At 35.4% G+C, this 27,316-nt stretch overlaps 1 protein-coding gene across 2 annotated transcripts; it reads left to right on the top strand.

Moving 5' to 3' along the window:
* Positions 1 to 1,118: 1,118 nt before the first annotated feature.
* On the top strand, positions 1,119 to 25,572 carry LOC100378087 (uncharacterized). Of its 2 annotated transcripts, XM_085491777.1 has the most exons (5): positions 1,119 to 2,073; positions 18,593 to 20,908; positions 21,013 to 21,175; positions 22,565 to 22,668; positions 25,213 to 25,572. In XM_085491777.1, exons 1-5 carry the CDS (start codon positions 1,239 to 1,241, stop codon positions 25,485 to 25,487), a joined length of 3,693 nt encoding a protein of 1,230 aa, XP_085347903.1. In that variant the 5' UTR covers positions 1,119 to 1,238; the 3' UTR covers positions 25,488 to 25,572. The 2 variants fall into 2 exon arrangements, with proteins under 2 accessions (XP_085347903.1, XP_085347910.1); XM_085491784.1 differs by lacking the exons at positions 22,565 to 22,668; positions 25,213 to 25,572 and adding an exon at positions 22,303 to 22,439 and having other exon boundaries at positions 21,013 to 21,171.
* Positions 25,573 to 27,316: the final 1,744 nt, after the last annotated feature.

Raw genomic sequence — 27,316 nt, 5'->3', positions numbered from 1 at the left:
GCAATCACGCGGCGAAACAGGATCTTATTAAATTACAGAGACAATAATCACAAATATCGGACGAAACTTGACCAGTATTTTTAACTTGCAATCGTGTATAAAACTTCATAAAACAATTATCTATAATTAGCGAAACGAACCATTCACTAATCATAAAATCCCCGTTATTTTCAGCTAATGTTTAATGTTGTTATATACGCGACTGAAAGATGAATATACTGGTCAAGTTTTGACCGACAATTGTTAATATTGTACGTGTCATACCCTTGCTTCGCTGATTACAGATTTTTGAATATGTTTTATGTTGTTATATATATACACTACTGAAAGGTCATAGAATATACTGGTCACTTGATTGCAAAAAAAAAAACGGCAGAAAATGCTCGCAATATGGGGTAGAATGTTCTCTGAAATAGGGGGTGTTTTTTTCTTCAATATGTCTGCTATAGGGGGTACTAAATTTACATTGCGTCCGGGTATGGTTTAACAATGTGCTGCCAGCCCTAGGGGCCTATTATTTTTTTTTAGCAAGAACGCACATGGTGTAAGGTTTTAATATAGAGTGACCCCCCGGGGTGTTTTCAGGTATTTTAAGGGTCGATTATGTTTCAAGTATGAAGTGCGTGTCGATCATAATAATGCTGAACAAACCAAAAAATCCTGCATTATATAATAAATGTATCTGCCGATTATTTATTAATCCGGAGTTCCGTGATCTGGGGCTCCACGCACGGTAACGTTTTAGTAACCTCAGAACCTTGCCTTATTTCTATAAATAAAACTACACTTACACTACACTTTCTTCTATGCTATCGATAAAGAGCCATTGCTCGAAACGTCTAGCTATTTTTAATAGTTATTTAGGACTACGATTACCAAATATTATCTTCTATATACCTTATTTCTATGAACGTAATCTTTTCTGGGAGAAAAAAGTAAAATAAAAGTATGACAGTTTGCGTACTTATATATTTGGATTTAAATCCAACCACTACAAAACAAGTGGTGAAATATCGGGCAATACTGTAACACATTTACATTTTGAAAAACTCTGAACAATCAAAATGTGTTGAGGGCGTGGTCTTCGATTGACTTTTGACCCAACGTGATTCATTTGCTTTTCAAAATGGCGGACTTAAACAACAAGCGTGCCTGTGTGAGTCGTGTTCAATGAGCCTTGCAAGTTTACACTCTGGATTTGCGACTGTTGAAGCTATTTACAAGTACAGCCACATACAATGGATGTCCACGACAATTTAGAGATCAACCAGGCTGCTGAAAGTAACTATAACAAAACTCGAGGTGTCGATGACGATCACGTCGTCGGAACGCCAACGGATCGTCTCGGTCAGGGTGATGATGTGACAGACCTCTTATTTAAAACAACTGTGGCTGAAAACGGTGATGAGACCAATATCGTAGACAAGATAGTGACTGTCACAAAATTAGAAACGGTGAGAAATGAATCCGATACTGCTAACGAGAAAGTGGGTCTTCCAGGTGATGGCGATTTCGATGCAGGCACTTCCGGGAAAAAAGATTTGTTAAACACAACGCGTTCACCGGATGTTGTGGGTATCATCGATGCTGATTCAGATTCGGAAAAAAACAAAATTCGAAATACCCCCAAGATGAATTCGTCCGGTGATTCAGTTTTGAACGCTGAAAAGGATTTTCAGGCTCCTGGGAAAGTCAAAGACGACAAGAAAGCGAAAACGAAACGTGAGTGGACATCCTTTGTGGATGATAACAGTAACAACGACGATTTTGATCCATTTTCTGCCAAGTATATGGTTGGCATGGCGACTTCTACTGTTCAGGTTCCCTCGAAAAACCGCGGCTCTTTGGGAGACAAAATGAAAACGAGCAAAGAAGAGAGTTGGATGGCGTTTGATAATAGCGAGAAGACTCAAACATTTACTGATGCGGAAAAAACAGATTTACACATAATAACAACATCTGTTGATGAGGAACCCAAAACAAAAAATGCAGAGGAGGCTGGTGGATGGTTACAATTTGATGATGAATCGCCACGGTTACCAGCCCGCTCCTCATTAACTCCACAAATGACAGGTAAGCCGATCAAGAACCTAATTTTATTGTATTCAACATTATTTAATGGTTTACTAGTAAGATAACAGTTCTAATTGTGTTAATTAGGCCACACTGATTTAATTTTATGGATGACATCCTCTGAAGACCCCAAAACTAATGCGAGAAGGCGAAAAAAAAAAAAAATTCGGCCAAAAAAAAAAATGATGCTAAAACCACAGGACTACGGAGCAATTATTACGAATTTAACCACAGTGTATCAAAAAAACAACAAGTCTTTATTTGTAGGAGGCACATGCTGATGTACACATTTCGTACTGTATTACTGTCACAGGTATCATCACCTTTGATTTTGAAAAGGCAATAGGGTAAGGCAGATGTTAGCTTTGCCAAAGGCATATACTTCAACTCAATAATAATGAAAAACTTACTGTGTTGTATTGAAAAAAAAATAATTAAAAATGAACAATAAGTTTGTCAACAGCAACCTGGAAATTAACTTCTTTGACATTCAAACTACAGCATTTAAAGTGACACTTCAGATAGACTAAGTGTAGACGCAAATGCTCTAGAACTACTTCAACTCTGTAACAAATTATAAGAGGCTCGATATTGAAAAAAAAACACCTACAGAGAGTCAACAAAAATTTGGATGCAGAAAATTATGTACATGTATCTTGATGAAAATGCGTCATATGATCAAAATATTACTGAATGTGTGTGCAAGCAAATTATCCGAATCAGAAAATGAAAAAAAAAATGAGAAGAAAATTTTCTTCACCCCGTAAGGGGACTTCGGCCAAGGAGCTTCTGCTGCTTTCGTTGCAGTTTTGTCGACTTCAATGCGGACAAAGCAACCGAACTGATTTGTCGCCTGGCTGACTTTTAGGCCACCATACACCTCCACTCCTCTCCCATTTCTCTCGACATTGCAGAAGAAACGCGGGACAGCCACTCTGGACAAAATGTTCTCAAAGTTGTCTGGGCGAAACTCGCTTGCCGCTACCGACCTCTCGTATAGCTGTAAAACCGTCTCCCTGGCCAATGTCAATTGCGTACCAGTCTACAACAATCCCTCCGTTTCACCTCTGAACTTTTATGCTCATGTATTTTGGTGGTCTGGTCGCCATGTTGGATCATTTATGGCAAAATTTGCATGTTTTGAGGCAATCTCTTTCCCATAGGTCTTTGCGCTTTACGTAACATGCATCTAACTGTGCAGAGTTTGGTCTTGAGGTTGGCTGGTTCCCGCCTTAAGTGTCATGGCATACCAAGCCACAAGAGGCCGGTAACTAGTAATGAATCCGGCATTCTGATTGGTCCGTCACTTTCTCATGGCTTGTTCTATTTCCCTTGGTTACCTGATGGCAGCGCTTACGCTCATGGCCGTTCAGGGGTTTCCTTTTACTTTCAAAAGTTGGGTGAATAAAAAATTGTTTCTTTTGTGATAAATTTTCACAGAAACAGCGAGGAATGTCAGAAACATCTCAAATGTGTAAATCTAAGCAGGCAGTATGTTTGAGCATGGCTTTATTGTAGTATTATAGACATGTTTACGCAGAACGGAACTTGGAATGTTTTCAAATTACGTCACTCAGTCACGTGCCTTCCGGCCGGAAAACCGGCCCAAATGGAACAATATGGCGATTACTAGTTACCAGCCTCCTACCTACCATTCGCAAAGGACGCCGGAAACCAGCGAAGTTTTGAGGTAGTCCAAAACGAGTTTTACGACAAGTCGGCGCTTTGCGACAATATGAGTCGGCAAGTTCCAAAAGAAAACCGATCTGTGGAGACTCGTCGTAGGAGATTTTTTTTTTTTTTTTTTTGAGAACAGGCGAAAACTAACCGCGCGCGGATGTCATCCATAAAATTAAATTGGTGTAGCCTTAATTAAATAAAATGTTCATCATTGTAGTGTTGCATTTGTAGTTTTAGGACAATACAGATCAGTTGATGATCCGGCTAGCTCTTTTCCTAGTTACGATAAGTCATAAAATGCACATAACCTAAAAAATGTTTCCCAATTTATTTTTGGTGGCCATGGAGATAAAAACTATGAACAATTATGTAGCAATTTTTGTGACACATGGTTGAATTGAAATGCGTCCTTGAGTTGACGTGTAGTGGAAATAAAAATGTGTCTATGTAGTGAACAAAACTATCTTGATAGCGAAGCCACAGATATTTGTTCTTCCAGTCATGTTTGTAAACTCAACAGCAGATTTTTCACTCCTGTTTATTAGTGCAGAATACTATGGTGTAAGGGTGGTATTATCTACAGTGATGTCACTCAGATCCCTGCCGATACCAATGTCTGTGACAGCATTGGTGACAATATGATTGTCAGTGTTTATACATCAGGCATTGTCATTGTATGCGACTTTCTCACCATATGTTTACATATTTGTCAAACCTCCCAAGAAGAATAAGAGGCTTACAATGGTAACTGCAAAGTTAAAGGGCCACCTTCCAGTTAAGCCTAATCTCACACCAAGATAGATTAACATTGTAAACAACATAAACAATAGTGTCCCATGATTCTTTGGTGCAATCCAAGGGAACCGCTCAATCCCATGGATTGCACCAAAGAATCATGGGACACTATTGTTTATGTTGTTTACAATGTTAATCTATCTTTTGTTATCCATTGTTATTTTAATCCAGAAAGTAAATTTGTTGTAAAATTAATCTTAACTGGAAGGTGCCCCTTTAAGTTACTGCAGTGCATCTCTATAAATGCATGGGAGGGATTATTTTATTTGCATATAATTAAAATAATGGATATGCATGACACACTAATTTGTGTTAACGCAACCTCTGCTGAATCTTACTGTCGTAACATTTCCCCAGGGTACATCACTGAGTGACTTTCATTAATATCATCCTGCCTACTTCCTTAAATAATTACATGGTTTGAAATGCTTGGGTACACACCGCACTGTGTAGTGATCGAACCCTGTAACAGGACCGATTTTGTAGGGATCTTCAGTCAAAATAGAATCTCAAAAAACAAGTTGAGTCGGCTTGTTGACTGCTGGTGATGTCTTCAAGATAAATAAAGAATTGTATATGGTTGCTGGTGACTTCTGAAGTCGAAAACAAAAATGTTGTGGACCCTGATTAATTTTGTTTTACACTTAGTTTGTTTATTTAATTTTACCCTTTCACTTTACCAAATCTCAAATAATTAGAGTTGTGTTATAGACGTGTGTAAGATGCTGGCATATAGGTAAATAAAGTACTGTTTTAAAAAAAAAAAATGAATCAGTTTTTGTTAGTTTGGTAAGAAAACGTCAAAATAGTGATTTCAATAAAATTGATCATGTGACTGAAACATCTAGAATAATATCGTTATATAAGCTTACACAGTAGTGGTAACGACTTTTGAGAGAATTTACTAATTGAAATTTACACTATGACATTAACAATTTTCAAGTTAGTAATTTAAAGTCTCAAAACTGTCTTCATGATTTTTGAGTAAATTTTTTTTGGTTTGTCCAAAAATGGGGTAAAATTTAGCATGCTTGATTCAAATTTTGGTGGGCCGGGCCAAAGTAGTGTAACTCAAGAGAGGGCGTGGCCTTAAAAATTAAAGACCCCTATAACTTAAACATTAAACTGAACCTGAAACCTGATAAACACACCTTGCATGTATTGTAGAAAATAAAAAAAATTGCTTTTGACCATGATCTTAATTGATTCAACTGTGCATGCAGCTTTTAATCTTCAAGAACAGTTATTAGTTTGCTTTTTGCTAAATTAACTGCAAAATAAGTTCAGGAATAAAGATTATCATTATACCAATTCAGAGCCATGAACTTTTGTGGACAAGAGTCTCTTTTAAATTATGTACACTATTTTACTTCATCTGGCTCTGTGATCATGATGAGATATGGTTTTCTAAATTAATAGCTTTATTAAGATGGTAGCTAGCACTTCCATCATGTCTCCACACGTATCATGACTATGACATGTTAAAATTTAACCTGTTTGGTGTATCTTATAAGTTAAAATGCTAGTTCCAGGGCTAATTTTATATTACTCCAGAATGCGGCACTGCAGTTTGGTGTTATTTTTGTATTATTTCCATCCCTGTAGTTTTAGATTTTTTACTTTTGGTGGGTGTACCTGCACACTGAAGTAAGATTTGAGCCAATGCATTGAATTAGGAGATGGAATTACAGTTGTGTTTCATGGACCAGTTTGAGAATAACAAATACCTGTTCCAGTTGATGAGGTCTCTATCCTTAATGGGATAAATTACACCTTAATATTTGAAATAAAATTGTCAATTGTCATTTTTGGCTCTGCCGTTCATCGTTATTTAATAAAGCAATTTTTTGAACATTAACAACTCGGGACACTCCCATTTGTTCAGGTAAGAAAGGAACAGACAACTTGTACATTTACCTGTCCCAGCTAAAATATACCTACATGTATTTGTGACAGGTAGGACAGGCTTTAATATTGACTCCTGCATTATGAACGAAAACGACCTATTGTCACAAAGCATTTTGGAGTCGTACATGTGTGTCAATTCGAGTCACGCATACAGTACATGTTCACTTTGATTTAACATAGTATTTACTTTGACGTGTATTCTGTCTTATTTACCGGTATGTGCTTTACTTCCTTGTTAGCAGCAAGTGTTTCACTGTTTATATTATTGGAAACTATTACATGTTAGAAACTCGTTAAATTGAATGTGAATTTTATATTTAAAAATGTTTTAAGAATATTGGGATTTTTAATCGATACATGGATTTTCTTGCTCTATGTAAAATTGTTGATAGTAACCAGTATAGAAATGTCAATTTTAGTCATTTTTGCATGACATTTTGTTCTTTTGTTAGGTCACCCAAATTGTTTGTTTTTTTTAATTTTGCCAATAACGTTTATAATGAAAGTAGGAAAAAGATGGTATATAATTTTCAATTCAGATGAAGACCTCCTTACTTATTCATCTTACTCAGTATTAGGGAAAAAAATCAGTCAAATTGTGGAAATACCACGTGGTGAAATTAATTTGCATTAGAGCTGCACGCAATGTAAAATGCAGCGTTGTGAATAGATATTACCCTGGCATGCTTGGATCAGTCCCACAACAGTGCACTCTGCAAAACCTGGTGAGTATACAGACTAGTAGTGCCTAACAGTATTCACATTCATACCACTAAGAGGAAGAGTTGTAGCTTTTTTTGGGGCAGATTCTGAGGTAAGTGATTGCTGCGCTGTTATATTCTCCATTTTAGATACTTCACTTGTGACCTACTTAAAGGTTGGTATATATTAAATTTATATTTAATAATTAGATCATTCATTGTATCGCTCTGCATGTCGTTCATTTAACACAGATGCGAACCCAACGGAGTAGATATTTTTCAATTGAATAAACGTACCATACTCCTCAATATCAGGATATTTTTATTCTGATCTACATCATTTAATTTAAAATGCGTGTGTATTGTTACTTTTTTCTTTGTATTTGTTTATCATTTTATCACTGCTAGTAATACTACTAATAAACGCTAACGAGAATCATATCTACATCATTACATATAATTTCCCTATTAGTATTTTTAAAAATATACCACCATTTTTATATTCAAAATAAGTAATATATTTAATGATTCAGTATATATTAATATAACAAATGAGATTTTTGGTTTAAATACATTTCTATTGGAGATGTGCTTCTAAATGTCTTATTTGTTTATTTTCATTAGGTAGTAATACGAAATTCTAATTTTGTCATGTTCAAGAAAATGGTGTGCTGTGACATGTATTTTTTTTTTTTTAATTGATTTGCAGTGAAAAACATTCTTTTTTTAAATTTTGCATATACTTTGACAAAAGAAATTTGCATGCGATGAGTAGAAAATAAATATATTATTGTTTGCCCTTAGTTCAAATAATGTCCCAGGAGAGTCATTTGTATTAATAATTATCCATATAATTTTACAATACTAATTGAAATGCAGGAACCTTTGTTAACTATGGTGCAGGCTGAAAAATTTACTGCAGTAATTTTTTACTGTTAACAGTTTGCAAACGATAGTATTTATACGTGTTCCAGCATTTACCTTCATGAAAAAATATATTTCATGAGCTATTCTTTTCAAATAATCGTTAAATTATTTGGAAATGTTTTATTCAGGTTTGCTGCCCTTAGGTAGCAGCTCAAAGTGCGTACCCTAGAGAACTGAGCTCAATTGAAGAGGTTGTTTTCCCTCGCCCCAGTTATATATTCAACCTGGATAGCAATAATACTGAATTGTTTGTAATTAATCATTATACAGTCTGTTGTACGGATAAGTTCCTATATACACTGTATCATTATAACTGTTGGAATGTGAAAAGAAAGCTAATATTTGTTTAACATTCCAATTCACCATGACGATAATATCATTAAAATAATGTCACCCAAATTTGCTTATTTTTCAAGCATAAGTAATTCATTATTTTTTTCGTACAAGTCCCATTAGCATATCATTTGTACTTCTTCTGACCAAATAACAGCTTAGAAATCTTCAGATGCTTCTCGTAACCATAGAAGTTTTCGATCATTAGTTATCGGTGATTGGACATGTGATTCATGAAGCCCAATGACTCGCACTAAAGAAAATAGCTTGTATAACATGTGCAACAGACTGCACTTGTTTGTGTTAGTATTTCTAATGGTGTCTGTTTGTCTCTTGATTATTTTTGAACAGTTGGCTTTTCTGTCTCCACAGTTGAGACATACTCTTACATTTAGAATTAAATTTTTAAATTACCCTAAAATAGAAATATTTAAATAAAAGATTATCAAGAAGACCTCTATGTTTATATGTCAACCGTGGTATGTAGCATCCACTCTACCTTGTAATAATTTCGTTCATCTATGTTGTGTATAGATAGTGATTAGTGTTAACAATGGGGCTTGTAGACAGGATGAGTTGTGAGTGTTCCACTAGTGAGTTTTGTAATCTTACTTCAAGTTGTGCATAACCGATTCTACTACACTAGACTACACTGTAATCACGCAATGTTCATTACACACTGTTATTCATTTAATGATTTTTCGACTGACAGATTACATGTATGTAGATACGGCTTACGTATATTGGTTTATTTCATGATTTTATGTTCTTATTCCCAGCTGGCATTTTGGTGTTAAATTTTGTATATTTGATGATATCTTTTGGCACAAAAATTATGTATATATTAAAAATTAAAGTTGGAAGGCGTTTTATCAAAACACTAAACAATCTTAGAATTATGCAATCTTGTTACTGTTAAGTTTGTCTCCGAGTGAATTCAGTAGATATTCAGTTGCTTCCAGCAAGGTGATCTATTTTCTGTTTTACTATAAAACTCATAAAGCATGATGCCGGCATTACCCTCTAGGGCTCAATTTAATATTTACCACATAATAGATGCACCCTGGTAAAATTGCATTCTGGTTTAAATTTCTGAATAACCTTGTTCCTAAGAGTAGATAGTATAGCTTTGACATGCAAATATCATATGTCGTATAATTTCCCATTATAAACTGTTCTGTGGAATGTTTCCATGACAATAATAATATTTTCAGTCACACACTTAAATCTGATACATATGCGTTGCTTTTATTCTGCAAAATATTCTGTAAAATGAAAGGATTCTGAGGACATCTACATGTAGTTTTAAGACCAAATGCTTTTTTCACAATTTTGAAGATAATATATTCAACTGTATTGAAGGGCATCCAGGTGGGCAGACGTCGATGATTTCGTTATTGCCATTCACTTCTATAGCCTGCATATGGAATTACTAGATGTGCCCTTCCTGTCTGCATTTGTCTGTCATTTGGCCTAGACTATTAAAAGGCTATAAAGGTTATTGGTAAATTGATACACAAAAGCAGTATGACAATCGTATCAACATTTGGCAGAAGTTGATGAAATCCAGAAGGCATATTTTGCTATATTTTTGTGATACTTGTAGCCTTGCTATGTTATATGCATGTATACATGTTTTTCCTGATTTAATAAGGAATTATAACCCAAAACAGCAACGAAAAACATTTTGTGTTATCAAATGTTTGCTTCAGGGATTCTATTTCCGCTACATTATACGGTTTTCTGCATCCAATGTTAACAAAGCGAAGTGTTCAAATGTGACGTCAATAACTTTGAACGCATCAATGTTGGTGATGCAGTTCACTCAATATAAGGGATAATGACAACTTTCAAAATCACACAATAAATGGCAGCATCCAAGTCTGCATGAATTAAAAAAAAATAAGCAGCAGATGTGGCTTATTTTTCATCTTGAGAGAGGGGGAGACACGGCGTAAATACTAAACAGTACTCAGAATAATTACAATCTTTTGATTTCATATGGTTACAATAAATTATTCAATAATTCTGATGTCAAGGTCTAACGTATTCTTTTATTGATAAGCAAATACCATATGCATCAGGGTTTATCAATTTGTTGTACCCAAAATCTTCTGACAAATATTCAAATACAATCTGGAATTTCTTTTCTCAAGTTTGAAAATTTCACATAGAGATAGAAGCACATGGCTTGACAGTTTTTCTTATCAGATTGAGATGAACAGAAAGTTGCTGGCGTAAGGACAATAAATTTTTGAAAATGTTTCCTAGCCTTTAGCTTTAGCTGCATACATGTAATTTTTCAGAATCGTATGAGGATCTTTAATGTCTAATTTTGTAGACATTGGGGGACTGTAGTTTACACTGAAGTACAGTGGCATGCAGTTTAGTACACAGATAATTTGTGAACTCCAGACCTGATTAGATTTTGGTAAAAATGTATACATATTAATTAGGTAATTTGAACAATGATCAATTATTTTTAGCATTTTGGTCAAATGTGAGCTTTGGTAAATGTGCAGACTTGCTGTTCATTTGAATGTTTGATGATTGTTTGGCTTCAATCTGTGCATTTTAATTAGCTAATTTGCATAACTGTTTTAGTATATTTTTTGTGTATCTTTGCAGCAGTTTAGCCATATGCAAAGAAACTTTGTACGTCCTTGCTACTTGTGGAGATGAATATCTGATATCAGTTTGTGTCTATTAATTAGTTAATTTGCATACTAATACACATTTCAACCTGTTTATTCTGTATCATAATCATAGTTTGCTCATGTGGTTTTAAAATTCAAAATTGCATACTGTGTATGTATGTGTGAATATTAATTAATGGTAACCTTTTTTCAGCTTGTACTCTGTATTTTAACAACAGTTCGGTCAAATGGATTGAATCACTGTGTATCACTATTTTAACTGATCTATTGGTAACGCAGCATGAGTAATGCTGAAGCAGAAATGGGTGTTTCTTAGTTGTTCAGTAAAGAATACTAAAGTCACTTCAATCAGAGCATTTTCTTGCATTTCTACATTTAACCTGTTTTGAAAACACAGATTCTGAAATTTGCCATGTATGTCTCGGGTATACATTACAATATACAAGGTTTCTGATGATAGGGATGATATATGTACTTGTGTGGGTGGTGTACCTCTAGTAGAGATAGTATGGTAAGCCATTACGCAGATGTCACACTCTTCAGGAGTTAATTATATTTATGATGCAAAACTTTAAATTGAATTTCATGCTTTGTCTTCATAAATTCATTTGTCTGAAAATTTTTGTTACAAATAATTGCAATTATGTTGATGATGTAAACAATTATTTTTTAATTATTGAGCCATCAGAGAAAAATAATTAATATATAGAACAATTGAAGTCATTGTTGCAAATAGAGAGTTGCCTTATTTGGTAATGATACACATTGGCGTAATAATTTAAATGGTACATGCTGTGTGTCATTCGTATCATATCAGTTTCCTGTTGTGACCTCAAGAAAGAACATGTCAAGATGTTATGAGAGGTATTTACATTACGTTTGGAGTTGGTACTTTTTGCAGGCTTTGTTGTTACCGGTCTTTTTGCATGCACTGAAATCCATCCAGACTTGTGTCAATTTCTCAAGTACGTATACTATTTTGCTGCGGTGAGTGCCGTACATTTTACAGTATGCTGACCCACTTGCAGTTCTGGCAATGTTAAAATTTACTTCACTTAATGAAAGGATTGCTGGTAGGTGTCTGGTATGAGATACACCCAAGTAGGTGTATGTCAGTCAGTCAGTCAGTTTAATAACATATATTTCTTAGCATGTCTAGATGGTTGGATTTTTGAATCTAGCATGATGTTATTACCCAGGTCCTTACTAAAAGCTCTTCAATTGAAGGCTTAGCTGCACCACCCACATTCATGGCGTGACTATGCATTTTATGCAGATTCAGGCATTCTTTGTGCTCTACTTTATGCTAGGAAACTGTCATACCTAACAGACATACAGAAAGCATTTATCTAGCTCATATTGTCACGTAATAATTCATTTTAGTTTTATGTATATATTGTATGCTGCCCACCATTACAATGGAATGTTCTTTTATGTATTACATGTGACATAGTCTGTCTGTGTTCACATATTGCTTTCCAAATCTGTCTGTAGCTCTGTATGATGTAATGATTGTACAATGTTATATTATGCGATCGCTTTCATTTATACATCAGTTTATCACTGTCAGTGGCACTGCTAAGGTTCACTACCAAAACATACGAGTAGTTTTTCATGTAATTGCACAGGATAAAATATTTTTCTGCGGGTGTGGAACATAGCGGTATCTCGATTTAGTGGCAACAAATATAACCATATGACTCAGCGGGGAGAGAATATTTGTTCCTTGCTTAAATAAAAACTTGATGTATATATAACTGATCTATTTTGGTTGCATGGGAATCCATAAAATGAAAACATGAAAACGAGCTATACTATCAGATTAAATTACAGCATAGGTTAAAGGGTTAACTAGTATATGAAGAATAATTCTTTGTGAGCAAAACTTTGTTGTCTTTCACATTAGTAGTAATCTCCAGTCGAATACAATTGTTTAATGAAGTTGAATCCAGAAAAAACAAACAAAAAATTGTATCTACTATTTTATGACAGTTCAGTGTCAAAAAGCAGTGTAATAATTTTCTATATCTCCATACCACATGATGAAAATCCTGGCATCTGATTGGTCCATGCAAGCAGATTGACCCTTTGACATCCTGGCTTATTATCACAAAATTTTCAGCTAATATTTAGAGATATTCTTGGCTTCACCAACATTTCTTGAATTATCAGTGTTATAAATTATAATAATTTGAATAATTCTGGTTGTTTCAGATGTTGGCTAAAACATGTGTGTGATGTAACTTTGTTTCACCCATGTCTAGTGGTGATTTGTCACAGCCATGGTTTGAATTGACTTCAGATTTAGGAATCCCTCAAACCATAAATAATTATACCATGTTTTTTTCTTGGTGCTAACTCGGTCTTATAACTGTTGGACATGTTTTGACATGTGCTGAATCAGTCTCACCGCTCAACAGGGCTCTCTCTGGTTGAAAATACTTCAGCCAAACTGGCCAACAAGTCACTGTTTTGTCCTGAAATTTTGACCTAACATACATGTCTACTGGTAAGTATTACAATGAAGCACTTACATGTATTATATTATGTAATGCATTGCGTAAATATACTTTTTGTTGAATTACACGTAACTACCTCTTAAAATTGTTCTCTAATATACTAGCTAAAATAACATGTTTTGCAAAATATACTTATATATAATTTGTAAAATGAATCCAAATGTCCAATATTAATTAGGAACTGTCATCATAACATACATGTAGAAGAATTCATTGACACAAAATAATGAACATGACGATACAATTTGAATACTATGCAGAAATCTGATACTGTAAAATACTTTGTAAAATTTTGCTGGGGTCCTTTGACACGTGTTGACTTTTACAATATTTTGTTTACAAATTTCTACCAGAGAAAATTAGCAGTTTACAATTTATAGCTGCTGTATCAAATGTTTTGTTTTTCTGTAAATATTTTATATTATTTTATAAGTACAATGCTCCACTTCAATTGAACCCAACAGTGAAACAAATGTCCAGCAGCTTCATTGCTATAATTAAGATATACTCTATGTTATATATCTCTTAAGTAGAATTGATTTCCCATGCCGTTGGTTGTAATTTACTTCACTTTCACAGTTACTCTGTCTCTAATTAGCCCAATTTCTTTATTCTTTTCTGTTTTTTTTTTTGATTTCTTCTTTGATGGATCACTAAAATAAATAATCAAATATAAAATCTTCTGCAAATTATTGTGAACATTTTGAAGCATGTTCCATTAATTCTATTATTTTCATATTTTTCAAAAAAATGTCACATGGTTCTATGTTATGTAATATGGTGTGTATTCATGATAATAGCATTTATATACTATGTTGACTTCACTCAAAAAATGTTTGGTCTGACATTTAAATTTAAGTCCCTGAAAACAAAATCACTTAACCATTTCAGAAATTGATCAGTTGAATTAGAACACTTATGGCTTGCAAGCAATAGTCTCTATTGTTGTGTTCTGCCAAATTATTCTATCATTAAGAATTGTGGGTATTTTTCAGGTCAAATTTGCATGAACAATAGCAAAAATATCCATAATTTGCTATGATAGAACAGTTTGGCTGAAAGCAATGCTATCCTTAAAATTTAATAATTCATACTGCTGTGCACTATAAGTAAGGAGCAAATAGGTCGTTGCACTGTGACTTCGTATATGACTGTGATGTTTGATAACAAATGTCCCTCACTTATCAGCACATGCTCACAGACTGTTTTGACAAGGTTATGCACAAGTTGTTTTATTAATGGAAACATGGACATTTGAACAATGCTGTTACTTATATATCTTCGGGTATGAATGGTCGGTTCTTGCCAACCAATCACAAGACACACATATGCGGGCAAAATGTTTGCCGGCCTATAAACATGAGATGATTTGTCTGTTACTCTGTCTGTGTGTCCGTCCTCCATTTGTCTGTGTGTCTGTCCTCCATCTGTCTGTGTGTCCGTCCTCCTTATGTCTGTGTGTCCGTCCTCCATCTGTCTGTGTGTATACCTCAATATGTGTGTCTGTTCTCCATCTGTCTGTGTGTCTGCCTTTAGGTGTGTGACCATTTATGTCACACATCTAACATTATGTACTTTGGTCGTTATAATTAGTGCAAACCATTAATTATCTGTCTATATCTATATCTAATCTGCGTAATTATGATTAATTTTTGTGTAAAACATAACGTATGGTTCAGATAAATTCAAATAATAAGTAAATAAGTACTTGAATTCAAATAACTAAAGTAAAGTGATAATACATGTCAATATTAATCTAATGCTATCACTCATATATACCATAATATGAGGACTCAGGTTATTACGAAGATACCTCAAAGTATGCACAAAGACAGTACAACGGAAGTATCAACCAACGCTCAGCGGAGGTTGATGCAACGGCTTACTGTCTGACTGTCTGAACAGAATCAGTGAACTTCTTTGTGTGGAGTCTGGTCAATTCCTGGTGGCATCCATATTTGTTTTTTTTAAGAGGACACTTACGTGCGTAATCATTCCATATTTGGAATTTGCATTTCCTTATATAGTAGGATGAAAATACCCCGTAAAATATCGCAAAATTATGGCACGCTGTAACTTATGGCGTTACGGTAACAGATGTATAACAATATATAATATAATGAATTCTTCACAATACTGGGTTTCAGCCCGTTCTTGAGAGTACGCTATATGATACTTATTGCCAGAATAGTAAAAGTGAATTCCAGCACAGGTCTAACTTTAAGGGCTGTCTCAGTTCTCTTAATTACCATTGAAATGAAAAATGTCAAAGTTGTAAAGTTTCATCATTCAGTTCCTGGATTTCTGCTTATCTGATCTAATCAACCCAGAGGTCCGTGTAACTCTTATGAAAGTCTAATGATGTGCCATTTCAACATCAACCAGTTTGAGCACCTGCCAGATGAAATTAGTCTAACTGCATGTGTATTGTTCTTCGGATTTGCTTGATTTTTCTGACAAAACAATGATGGTGGAATCAAATTTGGGAGAGGGCTCCTCATTTCCCTTATATTTGAAGCAGTTCTTTCGGCTGAAATGACATTTTTAGCTCCAATGCACTTTTACCATATTTGCTCTATTAATAGCGCAGAGGTGTGTCTATGTTCAAATTAAGTCATATTTTCATGAGCTAGTATTACAATAAAAACAATTTTTGCTTGACACGTGCTTCTATTAGAGATGCGCTTCTGATAGAATAAATATGGTACATATAAAACAGCAAACTATTGTGATTGTATTATTTTAATATTCAGCTGCCTGAGAATGCAGCACTTGTGGTTTTTATGTAGTACATGTACTCATGACCCTTCATACTCCCATCTGAGTTAAATATAGAGTGTCTGGATTATTGGGGTGGAGACAGAACTGCATGTTGGGAATTCTACCTCAAAGATATACTCCATCGTAAACAAAATGTATATCTCCTGTTTTAGCGAATTGTGAGAGGTTTACAGTGCTAAGTGATCAAGTTAAATGTTATATATCGAATGTACATGTACATGTATGCCAGCTGAGATTTGTGGATCAGCAGCAAAAGCCCTGGATTGTGTATGGCTTATTCGATCATCGTATCTCTGATTTCCTTTTTGAAAATCACTTTAAAGTAAATGTGAGTGTAATTCTAATGGACAACGTTTTACTAATTTGACTTATGTGACATAGACTTGCGTTGCGTTAATTTTGTCTTTCCCTCGTTTATTTTCCAATTTCTTTTTGTTAGTGATACATACATCCATGTTGGATTACCATGTTGATATTATAAACCATTTAAAGTTCACCTCAAGAAATGTTCGCCATAATTTGAAGACATTTGTAATGGGAAAATTGTTTGCAAAAATCTGTCTAGCTACACTGTTGTCAGATCTCACATATGTGTATTCCCTTATTCTTCTATTTTCTGGCTCACCTTAACCTAGATTGTACACACTATGTGTTATACACGTTTCAGTCACACTAAAATAAACCAAAATACTACCCGGTAGTACCGGTGTATTACTCATGCTATTTTATTGTGACAAAAACATTTAACTATGATAAAGCATAACACATGATTTGACCTTTGTTTTCAGACTGTTCTGAAGACAGAGCTAATGCTGTATTATAGTCTTGTTGCTTTAAGTTATGTTATTGGATATATTTTGTTCATAGTATTTGACGTATGTGCTGTATATACCAGTAACAATTAGGCCAGACTTTTATTATCTCTTGTTTCGCGAACCGCCGAATGAACTGGAGCCGAAAATGAAATAACAAATTTTATTTCAGCGTAATTTCTCGCACCTGCCGACTTGTGAGGGCAAACAATTGCTAAAAAAAACTTATTTTTATCTTCATTTTTTTTACACCCACCGCATAACAAACCCAAGTTGCTTTTTTTTGGGAGTATCATGATCAAAGTACCAAAGTCTCGCGCAGATGAGAAACAAGGTTATACATGGAATAAAATTTTATTTCATTTCTTCTCGCTGATCAATGATCTCACTTACAATTCTTTGAGAATCACACAAATCTAATGGAAAAAAAGAATTAATTTTATTTTTTTTCCGCCCTCAAAAAAAATTGCCTTTAATATAAAAACTAGATGATCAAGTTCACAGCATCGGAATCAAGTCCAACAAATTGCATGCGAAACTGACGTCTCTAAAGCGGTCTACTTAATCACAATTTGATGAGAAGTCTAGTTGTGTTTAGCATGTTCTAAATAAGGATTCAAACTGTTACATGTCAGGATTTTAAGTAATCCAGAAAAAAAAAAATTAGTCAGTTTCTGATGCATGTAACTCGCCAAAACCATAACTACTGATTCAAATTCTTGACTTATTATACTAAATATGGTAAAGAGTAACAGCTTCAACACGACTTCAAAGTCCAAAATTCTCAAGATTGTAATAGACGGAACAAAATTTCAAAGCATTTGTTGCCATAAAGATATATGTACCGGTACATGTACATGGTTTTGTGGTCTAGGAATATGCAAGTTAGCTAATTACCATACTGCATGTTTGAAATGTGCTACCCCATTTGTACTGAATATGCTGCTACAAAGTGTTTTTGTAACAACAAGGTAATTTGATTGTTGCCATGGCAACAAGGCCAAATAATTATGTGTTCAATGTACCTATAGCATAATTTGTGATAATTATTTTGCTACAAGAAGCCAAGACATTATACAAGACATTATTCTCTACCTCCATTAATTATATTCATCCCATTGTTTCCATGGTAACAAAGAAGAAATAGGATATCTTATGTTTCTCAGATGGTTTGCAGCCACTGTTTTCTGTAATGTATATGGCAATACTTAACTTTACTGAAAATTTGTAAATCTTTTTAAGGATTTTTCGTTGAAAAACCAGACTATTAAGGACCCTAATAAAATCTACAATATTTTGTAACTATGTCTCGTGCGAAAAAAAAGTCGTTTGTAAAAGTTTCATGCACGTACTTCTAGGAATATAATATCAATAATTCATTCGTTTTATTTACTTGTTGATTTCAGGTTCCTCTATACAGAGTGATAAGGATCCCCTTGGAGGAAGTGCAGAGAACCTTTTAGCTGATGAGAAACCATGGTCACAGGATGATACGGCTGCATCTACTTTGTCGTCAAACAGAGGGAGTATTGCAGAGTCACAAGACAGCGCCTCTCAGCATTACGGGTTACTAGATTCAACCCCGTCTTCTAAAAGAGGATCTATCGGAGAAATGCTTACTTCCACGAGTACAACGTGGGCAACTTTTGAGGAGGGAAATTCAGATAAAAATAGAGACACTGTTTCTTTGGTTACTGATGAAGACAAGATAAATTCTAAAGCAACAGAGCCAGAGGAAAAAATAAAAGATGTTTCCAGTAAAGAGAAGGTAGACGTTGCCAAAATGTTTTCTCCTGATCATGAACCGGCTTCGCCCAGTGTCGCTACTACTAATACGGTTGATTCAGTTGGTATCAGGGACGAATTTCAATGGGTGACACCACAAACTGGTGCTTCTAATGTGTCCCAGGTGAGCAGTGCAAGCAGTGCTTTTGATCATAGCTTGATGTCTTTGCCAAGTTTTGAATCAACCAGAGTAAGTGCTGGTATGTTGGATTCCACAGCTCAGGAACAACAAGTGCATCTCCAAAATAGTTTTGATCAGTCTTTGTTGCCAAATCAGAGTGGTTACTCATCAGCGTCTCAGAATACTCCCAGCACACCCAGCCATTGGATTTCATTTGACGATGGTGCACAAAAAAAACCTAAACCAAAAAAGTTTTTTGGAAGCTCATTTCAGCCAGAACAAGTTGAGATTCAACATACTGGACCAGCGGGTAATCCATTTAAAAAAGAACTTCTTGCCAGTCAGTATCAGCATTCGTTTGATCAGACGCGATCATTCAGCACGCAACAACAACGATCATTGGATCATTCAGTTGACCCGTCAACGTCATTCACTAGTCACGTCTCAGCTAGTCACGTCTCAGCGTCCATGCATCCGTCACCTTACAATCCATTCCAGAAAGAATCAGCAGCGGTAGACCAAGCCATATTTGGTACACAGGCTGCTGCCATCAGTCCTTCTCCTCAACAGTCCAGCATACAAGCTCAGCCAAATTTTGGTCACTTTGATGGTAACAGCTCCAGTGCGAGTCAGTTCACTGAGCCTCCTAAAAGTCCTGGAAATCCGTTTCGTGTTGAAAAGCTGCCACAATATATCCAGCCTGAAGCTGCAGCATTCGTCAGTGACTTGACAAGTGATGTGAATATGGCCACAACGCAGCCTGAAACACCAATACCCCTGTATGCAGCAACAACATCGTCTACAATACCAGTTACTATGCCGGTTACAGCAGCTGCAACATTTGAACCAGAGCCAGTGCAAACAAGTATTTCTTCTCCACCTGAAGCTGCAAAAGAGATTACACCAAAGCCAGATGCTGCATCAGAGGTTCACCAATATCAGGATGAGTATCCACCAGAATCTTATGATCTACTCAAGGGATGGCCTTTACAACTCCGAACTCCAGACAGGAAAACAATCACTGGGTCACGTTATTGGAGGCCAGTACATATCAGACTCATTGATACTAATGTTTTACAACTTTACAATGAAGCAAATCCTCTTGAGCCATTCCGTGAGTTACCTTTGCAATCATGTTACATGTTCTCTGTACCTAAGCTCCAGGCCCATGACACTCGAGGAAAAATACACACCATCAAACTCGAGTATGTCTCATATAAAGAGAAGAAGAAGTTTGGGAAGCATGTGATAGACCATGTGGACCACCGAGCCGAGCTCTTAAAAATTGGATCCACCAACTATGACCTGTTTGGAAATTTTATCCGAGCCGTGAATGACACCTTAATGAAATTACCATCATATAGAGACAGGGGAACAACGTACCGACAGGATGCAGTCACGATCGAAGTCACTGATATGTGCCGGGTGAAATTAACAATGAATGGAGAAACTGATAAAATTTCTACTATGGTGCACATCCATTGCCTTGCATTTGTCACTGGTATGCCAGATTGTGTTATTGGACTGAACGATGTTCAGAGACAAGGCCTGGAGGTAGTCTCTCGGCAGGATATAATACCGCATCGCAGTGATCAGTGGATTAAGATGGAGAACGTGGAGTTACATAGTTGTGTTGATAAGGACAAGTTTGTTAGCGAACGTTTTATTGAATTCCACCCGCTTGATGCCTGTACGTTTGAACTTATGAGATTTCAGATCAGACCCGATAAGAAGCAGGATTTACCATTGACGCTCAAAACGGTGGTGTCTGGGGAGCAGGCTCATATTGAGCTACGTGCGGATGTGTTGATACCTGGTATGTTGTTTATTTTATTTGTTTATGTTGAATTACATATTTGTTTGTAAACAACTTGTTCTCTTTCCATCACCATCTTCATTTGAGTTGTGTTTGTTTTACAGGTTACAGAAGCAAAAAAAGTATGCAACAAAATCCGTGTGAGAACATTATGATTTGTTTCCCTCTTCCTGAAAACTGGATTCCTATGTTTAGGGTTGAAAAGAAATTTGGTTATTCATCGGTGAAATCTACAACCAAGAAATCTGGTCGTATAAAGAAAGGTAGGTCAACTAATCTAATTTCCTTCTCTCTTTTTTCATGATTATAATTTATTTTTTCTACGCAAAGTAGTTGGCTACCAATAAATTTGTTTTTTAATGTTTACACTATGTTTTATTTTATGCTGTTCTTCACAAAGACGGGACGGGACCAAACTGTTATTTGCACAAAACATAAATTCCATGAAAATGGGACTTTTGGACCCATATGGTAAAAAGTTTCATCATTTCTCAAAATATGTAGTTATTAGATGGTTACTATTAAAATATTATCATTTTCTATAAAATAATGGCTTAACATGGCTTCCTGTGCAATTTATTCTAAAAATATATTTCATACAAGGGGAAACAAATTTATGACGTGTGAAAAACAATAACTATGTAGCACTTACAAAACAAGATATTGTGATCAATTTTTTTGTTATTAAGTTGAATACCCACAAACAACCTTGATACAACTTTGCCACTGTCGCCATGGTAACAGCAGTATGCATACTGCTAGAGCAAAATATTGCTGATTTCAATAAGAGTAACACTGAGATATTGATATGCTATGCATCCCCTGCTGCTTGTACAGACAAAAAAAAACATGTTTAAAAATTCATGACAGAACTCATGAGACTTTCCCAGAACATACTGTAAAACCATTTATTTTCACTGACATTTAATTTCACTATTTTGATGCATTTAGCAGTTACGCTTTTAAATTCACTTGGGAGGGAAACAATGCATTCTATTGTTATTTTACATGACTGTTTAAGTGGATTTAATTTAGCAGATTTTACTTATCAGTGAAAATAGCAAAATTAAAACCCAGTGAATAATTAATGCATTTACAGTATATTTATACAAGAAATGTAGGTTTCATTTGGTATGGCATATTTCAAGCCCGATAAAGCATCAGAATGTCTCTCCCACACACCAGGCGCTTTATATCTCAGAATACTGACATAGTACTTGTATACAAAGTGCGCTAATAAATCTCAGAAGTACCCATCTATAAGGTGTTGTACATCCCAGAAGTACCCAGATGCAAGTTCATGAGGAATATTATTAGTTCCTCAACATTATCCTTGATACATTTCAGAAAAGCAGCTTTAATGGCAGGGAAATCATCAATCACTTTCTTTACAGATTTTCTCTTCACATGACGCATGCAGTGAAGCACCGATAAATGCGCTCCTCAAAGGGAAGTTGGTACACAAGTTACTGTACATATACCTTGGACTCAAGTTCACTTTCCAACAGTACAACAAAGCTAAAAATTCCAGAAATGCAAATGTATGAATTTAAGCCTAACAAAATGACTCTCTGGATACATGCATGCATGTATAAAAACAAACAATTTAATAACTATTCAATAAATGCTACACTATCACGTTACTGTTGTAGGTAGTCTCTGTCCAGGTTTGATGGAAGTCTCTGTTGGCTCAGCTAAATATGAACATGCATACAAATCATTGGTGTGGAGAATTCCCAGACTTCCTGAGAAAAATACAGGTAAATTGTTAATAAAAGTTAATACTTAAATAGTTACCACTATATGCAGAAAAAAGGGCTATGACTGGCACCCCAGCATTAAAAAACACATTAAAGCTAATATCCCACAGATAGGTGCTCATGAGTTAATAGTGGGAATTGCACCTGTATTTGGCCACAGGGGGTGCTAAGAAATCACTGGAGCATTGTGCTTGTATTTAGTGGGTGTGGCAACTGTATTTGTATCAGTGGGGCATTCACAAAAATAACTAGAGGGTGTGGCACTTGTATTTTCTAAAACATTTGATGACATTTGGGGCTCTCACATATCGCTATTAGCTGCTGTACAAGATACTCACAATACAGAACTGGAAGGCTAGAATGGTAGAGCTAAAAGTAACAACTTTAATCTTGTAAAAAATTTGTTTATGTGTATCGTACGTAACACATATAAGTCATCACTGCACTAGTATATGTATCGTAGTAGGGCTAGTATGTCGCCCTCTGTGGCAGTCATGTTGTAGGTTGTTTGTTCTGCTTTTCTATTAATAAATCAATAACTTTTATTTTAAAAATCCAACAATTTTTATGCTGTTCATAGCTAAGTTAATATCTCAGAAACTAAATGTTCTATTTGCGCACAGTCTATTATATAACATACAATACATTTAAACAGTTATTATTTTGGTGAGAGTTCATCACTTGAAGCTGTAGTTAACATGCAGCTGTCATGTCTATATCTGTGTGAATCTAATCATGTGTGGGGTCTCTGTAATAAACAAGCTGGCAAACAAGAAAATCATCTATCACTGTCATCGGAGATCAGTTGATCTGATAAAGGTCATGCAAGCCTTGACCTCTTTACACCATATTCTTAGGACACACAAGAATAATGCATTGTGGGTGTTTGAATCTGCCATTTATTTAGGATAACAAAGATGGTCACTCTTGCCAACTTCATTTCATGTAATTTGCAACAAAATAATAAATGTGTTTTCGATAGTAATGAACATGATAGTTTTATACAAATATGATGCCTCTTCAAATTAAAGTGAAAATGAATCTGCATGAATAATTTTCATTTTTGTATAGCATATAGTAATGTGAAAACCATTAAATATTGAAAGAATAAGCTTTGTCATTGTAAATTATATAATTATAATAATTAAGGTATTTTAAAATGTGGTATCTTGGACATGCTTTGTCTGTTTTTGTTAAAATTTGGTACATACGTTATGCTTGTAGGGATACGTGTACATGATGATTTGTTTTATGATTTGATCAAAGATGGTCTACTGCCAGTAATCTTTCTTGTTCAATGGCCATAATACTATATCTCTGAGATCCATGTACAGTCTCATATTTTGCTCACATACATCATAATACACACCTGTGTTTATTTGTAGGAGTATCTTCCAAAGGTTGTATTAAATGTCCAAAAAAAATCAAAATAATAACAAAAATTAATAACGCTCAAGGTTGCATGTTCATCATTTTGGAACACATTCATTTTTAACTTGTACTTTGTTTACGATACTGAGTACATGTACTTTACTTTAGTTTTGTTACAAAGTTTGAGATTCTATGTTAAATAGACTGCCAAAGTCGGGACTTCTTTTTTGTTTTACAAAAAGAAATAATTAATTGCTCTTTTGGTCCTTTTAGCGTGATCGCAAAAACTAACCTGGCCGCTAAAGAAATCCAGACTGGACGCTTCTGGGGGCATTTGACTGCTATTAATTATTCATGATGTCATTGATTATTCATGAGTGGGTGTGTGAAAGTAAACACGACCTTTTAAAGGTTGATATGATTTGATCACAGAGATGGATACTTTAACTTTCTAAGTGCATGTTTACTGAAAACAAGTCGATTGAAATGTCCAATGTATATAACCACAGGGAGTTGGACAAACTTATGTATTTTAGTAAATTATTAAATAATAAATTGTTATATAACTTTTCTTTTACCCCCCCCCCCTTCCTGGTATCGATTTCAAGTAATCACTGATCCTTGTTTATACCACTCTTTCCTTTATCACAACTTTGTTACGTGCTAATGTTATATGTAAATTTTAACGCGCGATGTAAATACTGCAAATGAACAAGTCATTTAATAAATCCGATTTTCGATGATATTAGACTATTATTCACTCTCAATCACAGACTATACACTACAAATTCATTCAGAAACTAGTTACCTGGACCAGTGATTTGCATATATAATTTGATTGCATATATTATGCATGTCCAATTCAATTCATGATCAGATAAAAGATGACAACCATCTTGCTTTTTGTCATATTACTGTAAAATACATAATTTTAGCTGGAAGACTTTATGGGTGTTTTGTAAAAAAAATTTAATTTCACTGATTTTTGACAAGTTTACTGTAAAATATAGGAAAAAAGATATTTCCAATGATTTGCTCCTTCAATGAAAATAAATTCCAAGTGAAAATAAAGTAGTTCACAGTACATGATGATATCATCACGACAAAATGATGCGAATTTGTTTGTTGCAAAATTGAATTCAGTTTCCAATTTTTGATGTTTTGTTTCAACAGATCCGCATACCACACATATCTTTATGTGTAGAATGGACCTGACATCAGATCGTGAAATTCCTTCGACTTACGGCACTGCCAAGGTGGAATACACCATGCCTCATACAACAGCCTCCAAAGCTGCAATCAGATCTATTACTGTAGCAAATGAACGATGTCCCGATAAACTAGTGCGATACAAGGCAATTTACAAATACGAAGTTGAAATTGAACAAAACTTTCATTTCACAGCTGTGCTAGATGACGAAGAGCCGAGACAGTGTATACAACAATAGTACCGTGATGAGGTAACAATTCTGTTGTGTTCAGCCACAACAAATCATATTCTTCATTTCATACAAAATTTGTGCATGTTTGTATGGGTCCTACTATTTAACGCCCGGACACGCGAGGGAGTGTCCGGGCACGCGCGGAGGCGAACAGGGGGGAATACCTAACGCGCGGGGCAGCGGCAGCAATCCTTGTACTGTATAATATTTGTTTATGCTCAAAATTTGAACCGGAGTGGCGAATTCGAGCAGCTATCCACACTTTTTATGATCGACGCCCGGGCATTCCGGCGAGTCGAGTCCGCCATGTTGTTTACTAATTTTGGTTAGCGTTTAACAATAGGACAATACCATTCGATCCATGGGGGTGACAGTCCTACGAATGTGCCGACATTGTCGAAGGACAAGGACAGGAAAAGTTTGTGCAAGTGTGGCGAGACTCCCGTAGTTACGCGGAAATTATTTACCTCATGTGAAAAAAAGCATGTTTCTCATTGTTGTGTTATATTGTATCGTATCATGGATCTAGGTAGTCCTGCGTACAGTCTATGGAGGTACGCCGGGCTGTGGTGGGGTCGTCTATCAACCAAACGCGCTCCCGTACACACAGCACTGTATTCAGGGCTAGCATCCAAGAGCTTCGTGGTTGTGTTATAATGTTACAATGTGAAAACAGACAACCACTCAGCCATAATACGTATCGAGACCAAACATAATTTGTCGATAATCGAGTGTTGCAAGAAAAAGTGAGATTGTCGCAAAATGTAGCAAATCGTTTTCAAAACAGTGCCGCTAAGAAAGTCTCGCTTTGTTTGCGCCCACTGTAAAACATGTATAGTTAACAAACCGCCCTTTTAGAAAATATTTTTATTAAAAATAAGTACAAGTCAACTACTATACATGTTTTAATTTTCGTTTTAAATAGACAGACACCCCACCCTAGTGGAAAATATTTTTATTCAAAATTATTCAAAGTACAAGTCAACTAAAACGAAAATTAAAACATGTATAGTTAATAGACGGAAAATATTTTTATTCAAAATTATTCGAAATTGACAATGCTATGATAAACGTGTTTTTCGTTGTCGCTATAATGCAGTATCAGAACTCCAAGTTAAAATATTAACGGGGAAGTACAATTGTGCATGCCTCCCATTAGTTCCAAAGAACGGCATTATCACGTCGGCAAGTTCAATCGTTCACACCTAAGACAATGGCATAACTCTGTAATAGTTCTGAAAAAAAAACATTAACATGTCGGCAAGTTCAATCGTCCACACCGAAGACAATGTCATAACTCTGTAATAGTTCTGAAAAGAAGGTGTTATCATGTCGGCAAGTTAAATTGTTCAAACTAAAAGCAACGTCATACACTGATTTAAAAAAAAAAAAAACGCCGATAGCACACGGGTTTGGAAAAGATCGATCACGGGGCGCGTATACAGAAAACGCGTATACGCCAACTGGGCTTGGGATCTCTCCATCGCGTCAAGTGGTCGTGGTCATTCATTCGCAAACGTGAATTCGTACAGCGGGCGATGAACTAAACTTGACCTTTCGATGTGTCGCTTCCAAGGCGTTGTGATACTCTCTTTATTACTACCTATATTTAATAAAAGTGGGAACGTCATTCAGTTTCATTGTTAACGGCAGGTTACACTAGCGCACCGGAAGCATGTGTGCGAATAGAGGTCATAGCCGTCGCATCGCGATTTTATAGTAGTTCACATACCGGACTCACACCCTGCTCGGGGATCATGTGGTTCGTGTTACGAGCCCGGCCGTTACACATTGGTCTGGGATCAGCTTGTAAATATGCTACTGTAACTATACAC

This window comes from Saccoglossus kowalevskii, chromosome 2, assembly GCF_978046115.1.
Source record: "Saccoglossus kowalevskii chromosome 2, keSacKowa6.1, whole genome shotgun sequence".
NCBI lineage: Eukaryota > Metazoa > Hemichordata > Enteropneusta > Harrimaniidae > Saccoglossus > Saccoglossus kowalevskii.
The sequence above is the reverse complement of the archived record's forward strand: the minus strand, read 5'-3'. Positions and strand labels throughout refer to the sequence as shown.